The following is a 19,766-nucleotide window of genomic DNA, read 5'->3' on the forward strand; positions in this document are numbered from 1 at the left end:
GATTAAGAAAATGTGGCACATATACACCATGGAATACTATGCAGCCATAAAAAAGGATGAGTTTGTGTCCTTTGTAGGGACATGGATGCAGCTGGAAACCATCATTCTCAGCAAACTATCGCAAGAACAGAAAACCAAACACCACATGTTCTCACTCATAGGTGGGAACTGAACAATGAGATCACCTGGACTCGGGAAGGGGAACATCACACACCAGGGCCTATCATGGGGAGGGGGGAGGGGGGAGGGATTGCATTGGGAGTTATACCTGATGTAAATGACGAGTTGATGGGTGCTGATGAGTTGATGGGTGCAGCACACCAACACGGCACAAGTATATATATGTAACAAACCTGCACGTTATGCACATGTACCCTAGAACTTAAAGTATAATTAAAAAAAAAAAAAGTTCATATTGTTTAAGCTTCTGAGTTTGTGGTAGTTTTTTTACAGCAGCAGTAGGAAACTAATGCAGTGCACATATGTAGATTTTTTAATCTATAAAATTATGTGTACCTATGTGTTATTTAAAACATTTTTCAAACATAATTTGTAATCATACCTATCATTTACTTAATTATTCTTTTATTATTTCTATTATTAAAATGATACTCCAATTAGTATCTTTGGGCATAAAGCTTTTTCTATATTTTACATTATTTTCCTAGGATGGAATTACTGTGTCAAAAGGTAGAAGTATGTTTAGATAAAAAGGATTGTGAAGAAGAGGCAGATTAAAGGTCATAGAATTCATATTTCTGACCCATGAAGGATGTATTTTCAACTTTTATCAAACTCATTCAAAAGAACTGAGTAAATAATCCTTTCTGCTGCTTTTTCTACCTCCCTCAGTTGTCTAGTGTGTTACAACCCAAAAAGAAGATGAGGCAAATTCCAGAGATCTGGAATGGTCTGGGTGAACATCCTGTAGACTCAGGTACAGCAAGCTGCAGAGTGGTGTCATTAATCTTAGAAATAAGTTAACTGGCTAAGGTCCAGAATTTAGCAGAGCACAATGAAGAAAAAAACAGTTCCTTCAAATAGATTAAGAGTGACAGTTTTATGCAATCAGGATTCATACATGACAGTGACCATCTTGGGATGGGGCCTCGGAGGCCAGTGAGTACAACCTTCAGAATGCAAGAAGGTATCTTGAGGATAAACAAGAGATGTTTTATTTGGTACCATGGTTCAAGCGTTTGCTAATTTCTTACAATGAATAATTTAAGCTAAATGTTAGAACCAACTATATGATTTTAAATATGTTATTATAATCAGCTGCAGTGTAACCCACCTGTAATCATTACTCTATAGGGCAGGCTCAGTGATTCCCAATAAATTATTTCATTGTCTTCCAAGGGTTATAATAATGAACCTCTATAGGTATTTTTATAGCTAGAATCTGACAGTGTTGACACACTTGACAACTGCAGTCATAATGCCTGTATCTGGAGCATGCAAACCAGGTAAATAATGCCTTCTGCCTCTTTCTTCTCCCATGTTCATATTAAATATTGCCTTTGTCTGGGTGTGCTACACAACCCCCATCACATCTTAAGCTTTGTACTTTCAGAGGCTAATTCTTGAACACAGATAAAATGATGCAATCAGTTTGGGGGGAAAAAAGTGAAGCACTGGGTCAATTAGCTCTTTTCTGGATTCCCTAGATAACTAGTAGAAGGGAGGTTTTGAACTTTTAAGCCAAACAGTGAAATGAAGAAGCCCTGATTTTTAGATATGCAGGAAAAAAGTAAAACTGGGGAATAGAAATGAACTCAAAGGTCCAAGCATAGTGTTAATTATTATATTTTAATTTTTCCATTTATGTAAAGTTTCTCAGCTATCACTTTATTATCTCTTTAACTTATTTTACAGGTTCTTTAATGTAATATGCCATGAGAAGGTAGATCAGGACAAGTTGGACTGTTTGTTAGTGGGTTTTATGGGCTGGGAGATGATCTCATGTGAGACATTCCCCCAGGAATGATGCTCATCGTTAAACAGCAAGAAGATAGCTGGATGGAAAATGTGTCATTCCAGGATGGAGTTGAACCTTAACTTTGCTGTGAAATGGTATAAGATTAGAAAAGGAGAGCATTAAATGTTGACCTAGAAAGATTGAAGAAAAGTTATAACTTCATTAGAATACATTTTTTTTGAATGGGATAAGTTTTATATGGGATTACATGGAGGGTGGGGACTATTATAGATATTTATTTAAACTATTGGGAGTAGTAAGGAAGAACATTGAATACAATGGCAACAATCGCCAGAAGTAGCTCTGTCTTATTTTCCCAGGGTAAAGACATTTGCTTAGAATAAAATGGATTTCTAAATAATCACTTTCATTCTAAATGAGGCTACCTGGGAAGAAAAAGCTATTAAGCCATCAGTGTACCCCCTCCTCCTTCCTCACCTAGGTATTAGAACAAAATGTTTGCAAACCAATGACCTCATTTTCAGGTGAGGATCGTAAGTTAACAACCTTGCTTATGGAACCTCAATTTGCAAACATATTTCAAATATTTACCTAAATACTTAAGTCCCTAAAATATCAATTGTTTGAAGATGAGATTTTGAGGACCATGATGTTATATAAAGAAGTACATTATAAGGCCACTTTGGAGATGTGAATTTGCAAAAAAAAAAAAAAAAAAAAAGTATCTGAATTTGCAGTTGTTTCAACATTCAATTGTGTGAATAAATTAAGTATTCTAATTTCTTGTTCTTGCTTTGCATATGTAAATATGGTATTTTGTACTTGTGGAATTATTTAGATAATTGGAGAGTTGGATGCTGAGCTCAAATACCAAATCTTTCAAAGGCACATTTGGTTGAGAAAAGAGTGGGACAATTTTTTCTTCTTTGTTTTTTTGAGTTATGAGAAAAAGAAAGTTCTTTTGGTCAACTTATTTTGGTACCAACCTTTCAGAGGGAAATGACGGTTTATGTGTGGAAATTAATGAGTCAAGGAGAAAACATAATTAGTGAGTTAGAAAGGGAAAGTGAGATTAATGTGGAAAAACTCAACTGCATAGATGCCACACACTCTACCACTGGGCAGCTTCAGGGAACTGTGTGCTAAGGGGAAGGCTTAGATCAGATGTTGATTGACTCACTGATTTATTCAGTAAATATTTATTGAGCACCTAATATGTAGCAGGCAGTCTGTTAAGTGCTGGTGATTCAGGAGTGAGTGAGACAGATGAAACTCTGGCCCAGCGGAGAAGACCCGGAAAAATGATCATTGAAGGGTGTGGGCCCAGTAGAGTGAATTGTAATGTTGACCACGAGGTGAGCACACTTTTCAGTTTCTACCTCATTGGCTCCCTGTTTACTAGGGAAGTTTCTGAAAAGGTCTTATGGAACATTACGTACCTCACATTTTCCCTGGACCTTGCAAGGCAAGGGTGGGGTTGCAGACTATACTCAGAGAATGGCCCTTCTGAATACACAGCCATGTGCTGCATGATGATGTTTCTGTCAATGGTAGACCACATATATGATGGTGGTCCCATGAGATTATGATAGGGCTAAGAAATTCCTATCATCTAGTGATGGAGTCATAGTAATGTCGTAGCACAATTGCTTAATTTTAAAAATAAATTTAATGTGTCCTAAGTGTACAGTGTTTATAAAATCTACAGTACAGCAGTGTCTTAGGCCTTCACATTCACTTACTACTCACTGATTGACTCACCCAGAGCAACTTCCAGTCCTACATACTTCATTCATGCTAAATGCTGTAGACAGGCATATCATTTTTTATCTTTTACACTGTATTTTTACTGTACCTTTTCTATGTTTAGATATGTCTAAATACATAAATAATTATTGCGTTATAATTACCTACATTTTTCAGTACAGTTAGAGGCTATACAGGTTTGTAACCTAGGAGGAATAGGCTATGCCACCAGAGAGCCTAGCTATCCCATCTAGTTTCTGTAAGTACACTATGTGATGTTCTCACAACAACGAAATTACCAATGAGGCATTCTCACAATGTATCTCTGTCATTAACTGATGCGTGATTACTTTGGTTATCTAGGTTTGGTGTTTCTCAAGCAGGGTTCATGTTGTTAACAAAGAGTTATTTAGCTTCTTCTGAGTTCCAGGAATGGTAAAGATGCGATGGTGATGAATTATTCATAGACCCTGCTCTCATGGGTCTTCCAGGCTAGTGAGAGAGATAGATATTAGTCAAATAGTCAAAGAAACAAAGATGTGATTACAAACTGCGATTCGAAGTACAAAGCTCTGCAAAAGCACAAACAGAGTCTTTTGTACCGTGTTGCCATCTAAAGGGATGGGAAGAGTTTAGTAGGGGAGTGGGAGGGACATGCATATTCCAGAAAAAGGCCAGTTTATGACAATTCTTGGAATTGGGAGGAATAAGGCCATTATAGCTGGACTGCAGAGAGTTTAACAGAAGAGATAAGATTATGGTCAGGGAACATAGATACAAGCAGATGGAATCCTGCTGATGCTAGCTGAGTGGCTGGAGCTTTCTAGCAAGCACAGAGAAGCTCTCTGCTTCTAGTCAAGAAAGGGGCTATGTGGGAGCATTAGATAACTTTGTTTTCAAAGTTAGGTTAACATTAGACAGATTTACTGAATGGGAGTATTTTGTTGTAACACTTCAAGTCCAAATGGAGTATGATACTATTATGAAGCACCAACATGCCATTTAGGAGTTCATCTATATCTAGTCATTTTCTCTATGTCATGGGCATTAAGGTGTGATCTGATAACACATTTCTTACGATCTAGCACAGTGCCTGCCTGGAGTATGCAGTAAAAAATTTTTCTGGGAGATTAAGTTTAATTTAATTGCAATAATGATTACCCTGTAGTCTAAACCTAATGAAACCCTTCATGTAAGCAGGACAGAATGGGGAAGACAAAAGGAGACCATAACTAAATAATTTACACATGCATCCCAAAGGCTGAGTTGCACAAGTACTGGAGAAAGGATTTTTTTTTAAATTATTGAAAATTTTGGACAATTCAGAGGTCTTTTCTTATGTGAAATCTTGAGACTTTATGATTGTGAGAATTTTATCTGCATAATCCACCTGCAAAAGGTGCATCTTATCTGACAAAAAAACTTCAAACTCATTAAAAGAGGGGATCCTATATGTTTTCATGAGTGTTTTGTACTCTAAGCTCTGGTATCAAGCCTTGTATTCTGATTTAATGAATCTAGTTTTGGTTGGATAGAATATTTCTGCTTATCTTGTTTGCATTTATAACAGCAATTTTCAAACAAGAATCCATATAAACCTGGAGGCACACAGACTTTCTAGGAGCTACGAGGTCACAGATACCTTTAAGGGAACCAATGGCCAAATCCCCAGCTTGTATGTGTGCTATTGTTTGAATGTGTCCCCTCCAAAATTCAGGTGTTGCCAATGCGACAGTATGAAGGGTTGGGACCACTAAAAGGTGATGAGGTCGTGAGGGCTTTTCTTTCATTAATGGGATTAAGGTCCTTATGAAAGAGGCTTCAGGCAGTCCTCAGCTTGCTCTTCAGCTATTCTGCCGGATAAGCCGACAGCATTCTGCCCCTCTGGAGGATGCAGCCTTGATCTTGGACCTCCCAGATTACAGAAGTGTGAGAAATACATGTCTGTTCTTGTTAAATGACTCAATCTACAGTATTTTGTTGTGGTAGCACAGACTAAGACAATGTGTATGTTTTCCTAACACTAATCTTCTGGCGAGGATGGCTGTGGTGGGCCAGTTTTCCTACCCCACTTTCCCTTTTATAATCACTCTCCTCTAGCCTCTATAAAAAAATAACATCTCTCACCCATCTCTAATCTTACCATGGTGTACAGTGCTGGTATTTGAGATTGCATCACTCCCACAAAGTGAAAGCTTTGGTGAGAATTACTGAAACATGATACATCTTATTTTCATATCATTCCTTTAAGAAACTCATGTCTTTCTGTCTCAGTCTATCTAAAAATGAATTTGAATTCATAGGTAAGGAAGTACAAGATGCAATTTAGTGATGTTTCCTAAAAATAAACAGGGAAGCTAGACATTTTCTGTTAGTAAGTCTGAGTTGGTTGATTGGTTTGACAGTGAAGACAAGGTTTGCCAATTAGCTCTATTGACATTTTCTATAAACTTAATGAACGAAATTTTCAGCCCCAAGGTTTTTGAAAAATATACATTTGATGCATGTGTTAATATGTAAATAATCATAATCATTTAAACTTACAGTAAAAGTTTCAGAAGTCAAACTTAATGATATGAGAAGGGATACATAGTTTCTCAAAAAGTCATAGATTTGAAATATTAGCTGATAGGAAGAAGAAAAAGTGTGGTGGCCCAGTGAATGAAGAGGAGTATCCCAGATACCTCACTAGGAAAATGCCTTCATGTTAATTACATCACTTAAACATTAAGAAAACAGGTTTCCTGGAGAATGATTGTATATACATTTATAAATAAGTAAATATATACACACACACACACACACACACCCCTACAGTTGTTCTGAGGGCAAGTGTTGGATTCGTTGAGTTTTTTTCATTGACACTCTGCTCTTCTTATAGGGGAGCACAGGTTATGTTGATCAGCAAAGTTGTCTTCTAGACATTGAGAAGCTAATCTGTCATTCCAATTTTTAAACACTCTGAAGTCAGAGCCAAGATAAAATAGTGTTTTGACCCTAGATTTATTATTCAAAAATCAATTTTCTCATTAGAAAAGGAATATTTGTTTCAGAAAATTTTGAAAATAGCAAAAATTATAAGGAAAACAAAATCAAAACCAGCAATCTATTATTGTTTAGTTGTATACAGATACTCCTCAATTTATGATAGGGTTATTTCTGTAAGATGAAGAGGATTTGTTTTTGGGAAATAACCTCATTGTAAGTTGAGAATATCATAAATTGGAAATGTATTTAATGTACCGAACCTACTGAACATTATAGCTTATCCAAAGCTGCCTTAAATGTGTGCAGAACACATACATTAGCCTACAGTTGGACAAAATAATCTAATGCGAAGCCTATTTTATATTAAAGTGTTGAATATCTCATGTAAGAGTATTGTATTGCGTACCATTAGCCTGAGAAAAGATCAAAATTCCAATGTCAAAGTATGGTTTCTACTGAATATATATTGATTTTGTACCAATATAAAGTAGAAAAATCGTAAGTCAAACAATTATAAATTGGGGACCATCTGTATCTTTCTGTTCATTTTTCTAAGTATAGAAATTTAGTTCTTTTTCAACATTGGAATCTTTCTATAACAGTTTGTAACTACTTTTAAATTTTATCAACATATTCTGATCATTTCACCGTTTCATTAAATGTTTTTTTTATGACATCATTCCCAATGATTGAATAGTATTCCATCAGGAGGAGTAACATAATTAATTAACTCTACATTTTTCATACTTGAGCAAATGTATGGATCCTTTTCAAAGGAAAGATAAATTGTCATGCTCCCTCCAGGCTTGATTTATGTTATTTTCATTGTTTTTCCTTCTCTATGTAGAAGTACAAAATTAGAATAAATTTTTTATGATGCTAACAACTTCAAAACCAATACAAATTTATGTTTAAATTTTGATATAAAATTAATATAAGTGAAATGCCAACAGTTACTTAAAGTGATAGCTGATACTTAATAGTAGGATGATAAACGTTTGATATTTTCTTGGTGTGCTTCATTTGATTTTGAGCCTGATGGACTATCATGTCAGTCATCTTAAATATAATCATATTTTTCTTCTACAATAAACTTGTTTTAAGTCAATGATTCATTGTTTTTATGGATCAATCAGTTTAACAGTGTACCTCAAAGTACAGTACCATCAAAAGTTTAAACAAAAATTCTTAACTACTAAACTTAATCTTGTTACATTCAAAGATAACTCCTCACAGTGTAAATATGACATTAACAGTTGTTTACTAAGTGATAATTCAGCTCTCCCACAACTTCTGTGTCCTCCTTGTTCTCTAGGAGGTTTGCCTTTCCTTGGCACTATTGTGACTATAAGTACAAACACAAACTTTGGCATCAAAATCATAGCAGAGCTGAGGTGGTCTACCAGATCATCCAGAATATCTTTACATTGACATTCTTTAGATTATTGTTAACATAAAGACACTAGATTAAAAAAGGAAACCTAGGCAATACCATTCAGGACATAGGCATCGGCAAAAACATGAATAAAAGACCAAAAGCAATAACAACAAAAGCCAAAATAGACAAATGGGATCTGATTAAACTAAAGAGCTTCTGCACAGGAAAAGAAACTATCATCAGAGTGAACAGGCAACCTACAGAATGGGAGAAAATTTTTGCAATCTACCCATCTGAAAAAGGGCTAATATCCAGAACCTACAAACAACTCAAACAAATTTACAAGAAAAACACAAACAACCTCATCAAAAAGTGGGCAAAGGATATGAACAGATACTTCTCAAAAGAAGACATTTATGTGGCCAACAAACATGAAAAAAGCTCGTCATCACTGGTCATTAGAGAAATGCAAATCAAAACCACAATCAGATACCACCTCACGCCAGTTAGAATGGTGATCATTAAAAAGTCAGGAAACAACAGATGCTGGAGAGGATGTGGAGAAATAGGAATGCTTTTACACTGTTGGTGGGAGTGTAAATGAGTTCACCCATTGTGGAAGACAGTGTGGTAATTCCTCAAGGATCTAGAACTAGAAATATCATTTGACCCAGCAATCCCATTACTGGGTATATATCCAAGGATTATAAATCATCCTACTATAAAGACACATGCATATGTATGTTTATTGTGGCACTGTTCACAATAGCAAAGACTTGGAACCAACCCAAATGCCCATCAATGAGAGACTGAATAAAGAAAATGTGGCACATATACACCATGGAATACTATGTAGCCATAAAAAAGAATGAGTTCATGTCCTTTGCAGAGACATGGATGAAGCTAGAAACCATCATTCTCAGCAAACTAATACAAGAACAGAAAACCAAACACCGCACATTCTCACTCATAAGTGGGAGTTGAACAATGAGAACACATGAACACAGGGATGGGAACATCACACATCAGAGCCTGTTGGGGAGTAGGGGGTTAGGGGAGGGATAGCATTAGGAGAAATACCTAATATAGATGATGGGTTGTGCAGCAAACCACCATGGCATGTGTATACCTATGTAAGAAACCTGCACGTTCTGCACATGTACCCCAGAACTTAAAGTACAAAAAAAAAAAGAAAAAAAGAATTAAAAAAAAAAACACACACAAAAAGACCGTCTTTTGTAACTCAGACCCTTAAGAATAAGGCTTTTGGAGCCCTCAATTTACCAAAGTCTCTATTTCTTTATATCTTGTGTATTAGTTTCTATTGCTGCTATAACAAATTAGCACAAAATTAGTTGCATAAAACAATACAAAATTTATTATCTTATAGTTCTAGAGGTCAGAAGTCTTAAAATCAGTGTGTCAGTGTGGCCATGTTCCTTTTAGAGTCTCTAGGGGGAAAAGCCTGTTTCCTTTGGCAACTTCTAGAGCCTGCCTGCATTCCTTGGCACATGGGCCCTTCTTCCACCTTCAAAGAGCATCACATCAAACTCTGCTTCCATTGTCCCATCACCTTCTATGACTTGGACTCATTTGCCTTCCCCTTATAAGTACTCTTATGATTTCGCTGGGCCAGATAGTTCAGGCTAATCCTTCCATCTCTAGATCCTTAGCTTAATTACATCTGCAAAGCACTTTCACCAAGTAAGGTAACATATTCACAGGTTCCAGGGATAAGGACATGGACATCTTTGGGGAGGCCATTTTTTCAGCCTACCATATCCGAATGCTAAAATCTTCTCTTATAAATAATGCTGTGATGTTGTATATAAATTATATAAAAAAGCTGTGATGTTGTATGTTGTATTCATTAGCCATGATTATTCTTTTAGGACAAAAGTCTAATGCTAGAATGTGCAAACCATAATATATATACATTAAAAAAGACTTTTAATAAACAACGCCAAATTACCCTCTAGAAGGGTTACTTTGAATTACACTTTTGATAGTAGTGCATAGTTGCTTGACTGCATTGGTATTATTTGCTAAAAATCCTTTGCTATTTGATAAGAAAAAATTCATTATTATTTTACCTTAGAGTAATTTGCTGTTAGTTATTTTGATGATATGGAACATTTAAAATATATTCACTGGTTATTATTACAAACAAAAATAATTTAGATGGAAATTTTATTCAAGGCTCTATTGCTCTGTAGGGGTTTACTTTGCAATGTAGAAATGTCCTAACCTATAAGTGGTCTGCTTCTAAAATTGCAGCATCAGGAGGAAAATGTAGAACACCTTTGAACTAAAGTTCACATTTCAGAGTGTTTAAGAGAGTGAACTAATTGTTTAAACAGATGTAAGGATGATAGCGTTCAGGATGAAATAATTGTTCAGTGTGTTTTGTGTACAGAGTTGTTATGCTCTTCTAACAGGGATAGCCTGTTCAATTATAGATGTGTGCCCAAGTTAGAGCATGTCACTTGTTTCTACTACACCAGGTGTCTTTCCAGGGAAAACATCTTACAATAAATTTGCATTATTGCTAAATAAGAACTAAATATTTTATCTGAGAGCAATTATCATCTAATTCTTGTCATGAAAATATTAGTGACAGGAAAATTTTAATAGATAAAAATTTGAAGGATTTTAAAAATTGTTTTATTACACAACTATTACATACTCATTCAATAAAAAATTTTCATTGCAGATAATTGGAAGAAACAAAAGCAAGCCGTGGTGAAGAAGGAACGTTTTCTAAAGCCTCTTTTATACCCAGGATGGTTGAGAAGTCAGAGGCCTGCAATGCTAAGAAGAGAGGGTCTAAAATGGTAAGATTGAACACATAATATAAAATATGTAGGGGTGTACAGGTGGCTATATTTTATTTGCTTATACTCTATCTTTTCTCCCTCCAAAGCATCACTTGTTGCTGAGTTAGGGAATCCAGACACAATGCAAGGCAAGCCTTGAGAAAAATCATGCAAAATATTGCTTTCAGAGTTTACAGAGGCAACAATATCCTTTCTTTCTTTGCTCAGTCCTGCTGGGGCTTTGCTTTCCTTGAAGAAGATGCGTCAGTGGTTTTCTTTCTTTAAGATATCTGGGAGGAGGTTGTTTTTAGCTGAGAGCTGCTGCTTTGCCTATCACTGCAGTGTCGTGTAGGATGCCTGGTAGAGAAGGCAGCTGGAGAGGAGGAAGTCGGAAAGTGAGTGCCTGTAAAGAAAGAGCTCAGGAATAAAAAGAGAATATGCTAGGCTGTGCGCAAGCAGCAGGTGCAGCTTTCAGGCGTGGCAGAACAGGGTGGGTGCCTTTGGCAATCTCTAGTCTCTTGGGATCTTTTATTTGTTTGGTATTCTAAGAAGATCTGACTTATTTGTACCGTTTCAATGATATTGTGAGGTTAATATGTTTCCTGGTGCATAGTAATTAACATCAGGCTCTGCAGAATGGAATATTCCAGGACTTAGAGAATGTTGGGCATTTTATGGGCTGCAGCCAGCAGATGGTGATAGCGTACCATAAAAAAGCCAATGAAGTGGGCTTGGTGAAGCTGGGAGGTTCAGTTTTGTTTTGCTTTGTTATTTAAGCTTGACAATACCCATCTATATATCCTGTGGGTGCACAGTGTTTGAGCCCAGTCTGATCTTAAACTTGTTTTATGATGATATCATTATTTTTTACTGCCACAAATTAACTGTCGGTTTCAATCTACCCCGTGTTTCAGCTGCCTTTAGGGATCATCTTGTCAGTTATGCAGCTTTCCAATTTTATGGCTGAGATCAAGAATGATTCCTTAAAGGCACATGGGAAAGACAGTGAAATGTGGGAGAGTGGATGTGAGCTCTGTTACATGGCCGATATTGTAGGTGCACAGGAAAGATAGATAAGGGCAAACCACTAAGGCCCCAATTCAGTTTGAAATTTGACTGTCTTGACATTTACACAGGTGCAATCATTTATCTAGATATTGATGGTGACCTACTATCACTGCAATAAAATGGAGCTAGAGGAGTTCCAGTATTATTTTACAGAGTTATGTTCAAACATGTGAGAATGTAAGGACTTGTGGGCACACCAATACTTTCAGGTCCACAGGAAATTCTTTCACTAGGACATAAAGTCATTCATTCATTCTTCCTTATGTCCAACGCTTCTTGAGTGCTTATTGGGTGCTTATCCTTGTTCCACGCGCTAGGAAGCCCTTGCAAAATTACCTCGCAGGAACTCCTGGTTGCTGCCTATCTTTTCTTGAAGTGTAAAGGCAAAAGGAGATTAGGATCCTCTTTATGGAGAGCTGGCAGAGCACCATTGATTGATGATAAACTCAAAGGAGAAAAGGGTCACATTCTAGTTTGCTCCAGTCAAAGATTTCCATCAGCAATAGACTGTTGTAAATCTGCTGCTGAACTCTGCTACTGGCTGGCATACTGTCCAAAGGTGTACTGAGAGACATTGGGGAATCCCAAAACTCAGTTAAAAAGGTCAGGCTATTCTTCAAATGTTAGATGGACAAAGTAAGCAAGGGTTCAAGCCCCCTGTCAAATCATCTGCAGTCTACAAATAGCTTATTTTACCAGCTTCCTAACTAATGTGGTATCTTCTTCTAGAACTTGCCGAGTTTTATCAGAATTAAGTAACGGTGGTTCCTCTATAGCCTGTCCATTATGAGCCAGGCCCTTTCCAAGCATTATTATTTTAATCTTTATGACATTCATTCAAATGGGGCATTATTATACTGTTTTGATATATAAGATAACTGAAGCTTAAAGAAATTGATTAATTTGCCAAGTATGTAGCCTAGTTGAGAATTAAACCAAAGTCTGTCCATGCCCCTCCAGCTATGCCATACTCCTTCTCTTTTGAAGAATTGTTTGCTATAACATTGTTTCATTGGCCAGAACAAGTATGGAAGGGAAATAAAGGAAGCCGTCCCAGGATTTGTGCTGAGAGAGGCTGACATCTGTAAGGGGATCAGGCAGAAGACATAATATACAGGAACCCGGAAGCGCCCCATCGTTTAGTCTGCAGGGCTTTGGAATATTGGGAAACAAAATCATCAGAATTTTCTGGGAGACAGGTGGTTAGCCTGAAGAAATGGGGTGTCTTGTTCCAAACAGAGGCTTCAGAGCATCAGACAGACTGTGGAGTTAAAAGAAGAGAAGCAAAGTGCAATTAGAACTGCCATACCAGGAAAACCTTTGCTTGAATGCAGGCTATAAAAGATGGATAGCGATACATTGGTCTTTTCAGCTCCACTCTCAGGCAGGGATAACAACATGACTGGCAGCAGCATTTTGAAACACAGACAGCCACCACCACTGATATTTATTTATAGAGAGAAAGTGCGCGAGGTGGGATAAATGCACAGAAACACTTTGAGCACTAAGTACAGTGCAAATGGGTTCACTATTGATTCTTAGCGGAAATGTTCATGTCTGCCTTATGAACAAATATTACTCCTGAGACCGTCTTTAACAAAATATTTAGTCTGACCTCTCCAGACTGCATTTACAAACTCATTTCTCTCTTCTTTATGTTTTAGTCCTTTTCACTGTGATGTAAGTAGGCTCTCCAGCAGCCCCAGAAGACTTTCACAAGAAGAGTTTCAGACGATAGACAATAAACCTAAGTGATTGTGTGGTAGGTTCCATCAAAAGGTATCATGGAAATACTATAGAAGAAGAATGAGAAATTGTAGGAAGTTAACATAAAGGGACACAAGGGCACATCAGGGTGTAACATCAGCTGGTGTGGCAGATCTTGGAATGCCAGGAAGCAAAATTGTCAGACACTGTCTGTGGGGTTTTCACTCCCACCGTGGCTCCATTTCCACACGTATGTCATTAAGTCCATTGTGACTGGACACAGCCAAGTGTGGAGAACCACTTAGGAAAGTTTAAGAATCCATTAGAATCATTAGATCTCTTCTGAGCTAGCCAGAATAATGAAATCTACGTCCAATTGGAAACTAGTTTAGCTGCCGATTTTACTTACCTTTCAAAGAATTGAGAGGAAATTCTTACGCAAGATTCACTCACAAATGCCTCCTAATGCATCTTTAAAACATTCTACTCATCTCCCTTCAAAAATGCCTTCTTATTTATGTTGCTGAAGGGCATTTTTCAAAATGTATTGTGACTTTATTTTAGTAGTCTGTGAACTAAGGTTACCCATAGAATGGTTGGAAATTAAGCAGTTTGTGACTATAAGTGATGTAAAAAAAAAATCAAACTGGATATTTATTTGATTGCTCAAAGTTCTGAGTGCATTATCTAGATAGCTTGTCCATTTTTGTCTGGGTTAATGTCAGAAGTTTTCAATTGCAAATCCCTCCAGAGCAGGACTGATGCCATCTCCATCAGTTTAAGAGCCCCAGGTTCCTCATCCAATAAGCATGTCTTGAGTGCCTAGGATGAGACACAAGTTCTTGACAGGCACAGGGTGCTCTTGTCTGGAGATGGCAGTGAAGACATTTTTCTTCCTGCATAAATATGTGCAGGAAATCAAAGCTTTCTTTTTTTCCTTGCAGACTTACCTTTCCCCTCTCCTGATCCTGTAGAAAGACAGGGAAAATGAGGCCTTTTTTTGTTATTATTATTTTTTAATTTTGAGCATTCAGTTCAAAGCTAAAATTCTGCTACATATAAATGATAAATGGCTCTATGCTAAGGGGCTTGCCATTGTGTATATGGCCACGTAGCAGACATTTGGCTGTGTTTGTTTTTTTTTTTTCCCTTTTGCTTTAATCCCCTCATAGAAAACAAACACAGACTGGGCGTGATGGCTCACGGCTATAATCCCAGCACTTTGGGAGGCCCAGGCTGGTGAATCATCTGAGGTCAAGAGTTCGAGAGCAGCCTGACCAACATGGTGAAACCCTGTCTCTACTAAAAATACAAAATTATCTGGGCATGGTGTTGCATGTCTATAGTCCCAGCTACTCGGGAGGCTGACGCAGGAAAATCATTTGAACCCAGGAGGCGAAGATTGCAATGAGCCGAGATTGCACCATTGCACTCCAACCTGGACAATAAGAGCAAAACTCTGTCTCAAAAAAAACCAAAAAACTAAAAACAAAACCATAATGCAGTCTCCCAGTTACCACACTTTCTATACCATTGCTTCCCTTTGAACCTTTCAATTCTCCCACCAACAGTTTAGAGGCACTTTTGGCCATCCAGCAGCTTGAAACCTGCAAACACCATAGTATTTGCAGTCTATCTAGGGCAACAGGAACCCAAAGGTATCTATCAGTCTTGGGAGCCTCATATGTTCACAGATTTTCTTCTTGGAATTTTATTTTATTTATTTATTTATTTTTTTGAGATGGAGTCTCGGTCTATCATCCAGGCTGGAGTGCAATGGTGCAATCTCAACTCACTGCAACCTCTGCCTCCTGGGTTCAGGCGATTTTCCTGCCTCAGCCTCCCGAGTAGTTGGGATGACAGGCATGTGCCACCACGCTGGGCTAATTTTTGTATTTTTAGTAGAGACGGGGTTTCAGGAAATGTGTTTGATTCACCTATATGGAATCTGAAGTATTCGCCTCTTGATACAAATTATTTATATTTATAGAAAATTTATTGTATTTCTATACCCACTAATCACCTATTCTGGAAAATGTTTCCAAAGGTAGAGAATGAAGTGTAGGAAAAAGCCCAGGGGACTACAGATAAGACGCTACTTCAAAACTTTAGGGCTGGAGCAAGTCACTTTCATAAGTTTCAGAATTCCCACAAGTTAAAGTGGAAGTAATAATGCCTTTCTTAGCTTTGCTTAATGGAGGTACAAATCATTTAAAATTCCAAAGTACGTTGCAAGTGTATGGTTAGAATGAAAAAAACAACAACATTTATTAGGTTTTTTTCTATATGTAACAAGTCAAGCTAAGGTCATACTATTGTACAAGGAGAGAGCCTTATCTACATATTCCTCACTGTGACTTTTGTACATAAACAGATCACCACAACCACAAGCAACAAGGTAGTATTGTTTTCACAGTTAAAACACTGGGTTTTAGGATAGACAGACATGGGTCCAAATTCTAGCTCTGCCATTTTGTGACCTTGTTATTTAACCTCTCTATTTTCTCATTCATAAACAAAGCTAATAATTTCTACTTCATGGAATTTCAATACAGATGAAATGAGACATGGTATGATATACTATTGGGCACAACATGAGGATAAAGTGGTTGGTTAGGGACATGGGTACCCTTCTACCACAAAAGGTAATTTCTCTTTGCTTTAAGTGAAATATTATGCCCTCACAAAAGCTGTAAATTCATAAGAGTTTTTTAAAATTTTCATAATCATGCCTTAATTTCACATGAGAGAAATCTAGTTTTAGCTAAGAACCTTTCCCACATCAAGTCTTTTCATGGAGAAATGAGGGTCTTCCTTCCCACTGTCTTCAAATTTGTGGCACCATCAGCCTTTGTAGTAGCTACTAATTCTTAGACTCATGGTCTGCCACAAGCTGTTGGTCAAAAGGAACCCATGGGCATCTGATTGCTGTGCTGCTTCTGCCACATCAGATAGGACTGAGTCCAATCACATTGAGTCCTTGGGGATGTGCTTGCCAGGGAGGTGTTAAGGTTTACCACATAAGCACATGGACTTTGAGATAGACTGCCTGCATTCAAATCTCAGCTTTGCCCATCTTTCCCTGAGTGACCTTGAACAAATAACCCCTTTAAACCTCCACTTTTTCATTTAATAAGTTGATAATAGTATTAACCAACATTTATGTAAGCTCTTTCCATGTGCCAGGTTCTGTGCCCGGTGTTTTATATGCACTAACTGATTTAACTTTATAGCATCCTGTGAAGTAGGGATTTAGTATTTTTCAGTTTTCTTAAAAAAATTGTAGTAACAAAATTTAAAATGAGATCTACCTCCTTAATACATTTTTAAGTGTACAACACCTCATTGTTAACAATAGGCACAACACTGGAAGGCAAATCTCTAGAACTGATTCATCACGCGTAACTAAAACTCTACACTCATTGAACAATAATTCCTCATTTCTCCCTCCCTGAAGCCTTGGGCAACCACTGTTCTCTCTGTTTCTAGTCTGAATGTGACTATTCTTGATACTTTATGTAAGTCAAATAATATAATATTTGTCTTTCTATGACTAGTTTATTTCACTTAGGATAATGTCTTCAAGATTCATCCATGTTATCAGAAGTGGCAGGATTTCCTTCTTTTTTCTTTTTTTTAAAGGCTGAATACTGTTTTTATTGTATGTATATACCACGTTTTAAAAAACCATTTATCCACCAATAGATGTTTAGGTTGTTTCTGCATTTTCGCTTTGTGCATAATGCTGTAATGAAGTTGAGAATGTGGATATCTGTTCAGGATCTTGAATTGAAATGAGGTGAGGATTATTTCTAACACCCATTTTACAAATGAAAAAAAAAAAACACAACCAGAAGGATAGAGAGGTTAAATATATTTTTGCGGGGTACACAGCTAGTAATTGTTACAGCTGGGCTTCAGTCCCACTGACTAGTGTAGAGATTGTGTTCTGAAAATGATAACACTTCACACTAGCATTGGACTCTTAACAGTACCTGGTACCTGCAAATACAAAATAAATATCAGCTAATTCTATTAGCAGCAAGGAGGATGTGCCTCTGGCTTTAGTGCTTTTGCCCACCTAGCTTGCATTTTTTTTTATTATACTTCTGAAGAGCTGAAACTCTCTGTTATGAGACTGAACTTAGGCTTGTTACAGAAGTAAATTTGTATTAATGTTAACTTAGAAGGTCAGTTCTAACCTTAGACTTCTATAAATTCTGGCAAAATTCTAGTAGGAAGTCTTCCCCCTCTTTTCTTTTTCTACACCTTCTCTCTCCTTCTAACTGGCATTTCATAAATATATTTACTGACTCCCACACCTAAATTCAAATATTAAAAGCAAAGCCTTACTCTCTTGCACCAAAAATAAAACCCAAAACTACCATTCACTCTTTTAAACTAGAATTCTAATCCTAGAGATGATGTATTAACTCTGTCGAAACATGAACAAAACTGTCCTGGCCCTCAGTATCCTCTCTGGAGAAGGTCAGAACACAGTTGTGGCCACAAAAATTGCCACTGAGCCCTGATATAAATAGCAGTGAATTGACCATGCAAAAAACGGAGGACTGAAGGGTCAATGAAAGCTAATTATAACTTGAGGGTCTTGCCTGGATTGTGGGAGAGCAGGGTCAGAAGCCTTCCAAAGCTGACATTTTACTCCCAGATGAGTCTACTTTTGGGAAACTATTTATTTATGGACGTGCATAGAGCCTAGGAATTAGAGGTGGATGCCAGAGGGAGCCTTGTAAGAGCTTACGGCTGTCCTGTAACCGGAAGTCAATCTGCCATTCTCCTCTTATCCTCTGGTTCCTGGTTTGTGATTTTTCACTGCAGCAAGTATTCTGCTTCTTCCCCGTCACAGAAAATATGGCTTTTCTTATCTGTAAGGTGTCTCAATTTAGTGGAAAATAGAATTGAGTCCACTGCCCACTCCCTGTTCCAGGACTGTTTTTTCTCAAAATAGGAAAGATATAATGTGTAGGCTGGGTGGCTAGAATTAGGTTGAATCAGTACGAAACAGGGAGATTTGTTTGCTTCAGAAGCAAATCTCCCACTGCCTTGCCTGGCTGCAGAATCCAGGACAAATATCAAGACTTGGAGCTACAGAAATCAAATCATCCTGAGTGGATTATTATAATGATGACCCTCTCCATGGATTGCCACATGCCCTTTTAACAAAGCCTTTTGTGGCCAAACTGGCATTTCTAGTTAAGATTTTGAAACCATTATATTTAATGCCTTCTCATTGATTCGGTCAAAAAAGAAAGAAATCGACTTTCCTATGGAGATAGGCAAATCTTTTCTTTCTTTCTCTGTTTTTATAATGAACTGAAATACAAAGCCATCTTGTTCTCTAGATATCCAGAGAAAATTAATCTCAAAACAGAGAAGGAGAAAGTTGGAAGTACAAAATGACATGTCTGAGTTTTTCTGTGACTCCAAAATACCCACTCGGGTAAAGATACCACCAGATTTATTGTTATCCAGCCTTTGGGTTCTTATTTCTGATCTACCTATTGGGTAATAAAGGATTCATTTTATTTTGATTGTTTCAGAATATCACAGAGCAACAGAGAAAATGTGGATCACTCCAACTCTAGCACAAGGTCGGGGAGGAAAAAAATCAGAGAGTTTGGAATTTCTAAGTGCTAGTGTTTGAGAAATGGGGAGCATCACAAACTAACAGCAGAGGTGGACCTTTTTTACTGAGTGATGGAACAGCACTCGTCAAATGCAAATAACAATTGTACATAGAAGGTAACTTCTTTCTCTGTCCCCACATCTCTCCATCTGAAACTTCATTCTTCCGTTAAAAAAGAACTGTGTTCTGAATGTTAACGTTCTGCCTTGTGCCCTTAACTTAATGGATATTCTCAAAACTGACAGCTTTTTCTTCATGCGGGAAGAAGAAATAATTCTGAATTAAGAACACCAAAATAGGTTAAGGATACATTATGTCAGAGGCTGTAGATTGTTAACAAGCAAAGGAAGCACACAGCATGGAATATAATACAATTAAGGGCACCTGGGTAAGATTGCCAGCCATTTCATCCCAATGACTTCACCTGTTGATGCCAGAGGTGGCCCTTTCCAGTCTGTCTAACATTTTACAGAGCCC

General features: G+C 37.3%; 1 protein-coding gene across 1 annotated transcript in view; it reads left to right on the forward strand.

The window, feature by feature from the left end:
- LOC139356990 (uncharacterized) overlaps positions 1–19,478 on the forward strand; it is a 32,516-nt gene extending 13,038 nt beyond the window's left edge. The window contains exons 3-5 of the mRNA XM_071072469.1: positions 10,765–10,885; positions 13,600–13,697; positions 19,204–19,478. Of these exons, the coding sequence (XP_070928570.1) occupies positions 10,765–10,885; positions 13,600–13,690 (212 nt within the window). The 3' untranslated portion in view covers positions 13,691–13,697; positions 19,204–19,478. The remainder of the gene's footprint in view (positions 1–10,764; positions 10,886–13,599; positions 13,698–19,203) is intronic.
- Positions 19,479–19,766: the final 288 nt, after the last annotated feature.

This window comes from Macaca nemestrina, chromosome 11 (assembly GCF_043159975.1).
Source record: "Macaca nemestrina isolate mMacNem1 chromosome 11, mMacNem.hap1, whole genome shotgun sequence".
Taxonomy (NCBI): Eukaryota; Metazoa; Chordata; class Mammalia; order Primates; family Cercopithecidae; genus Macaca; species Macaca nemestrina.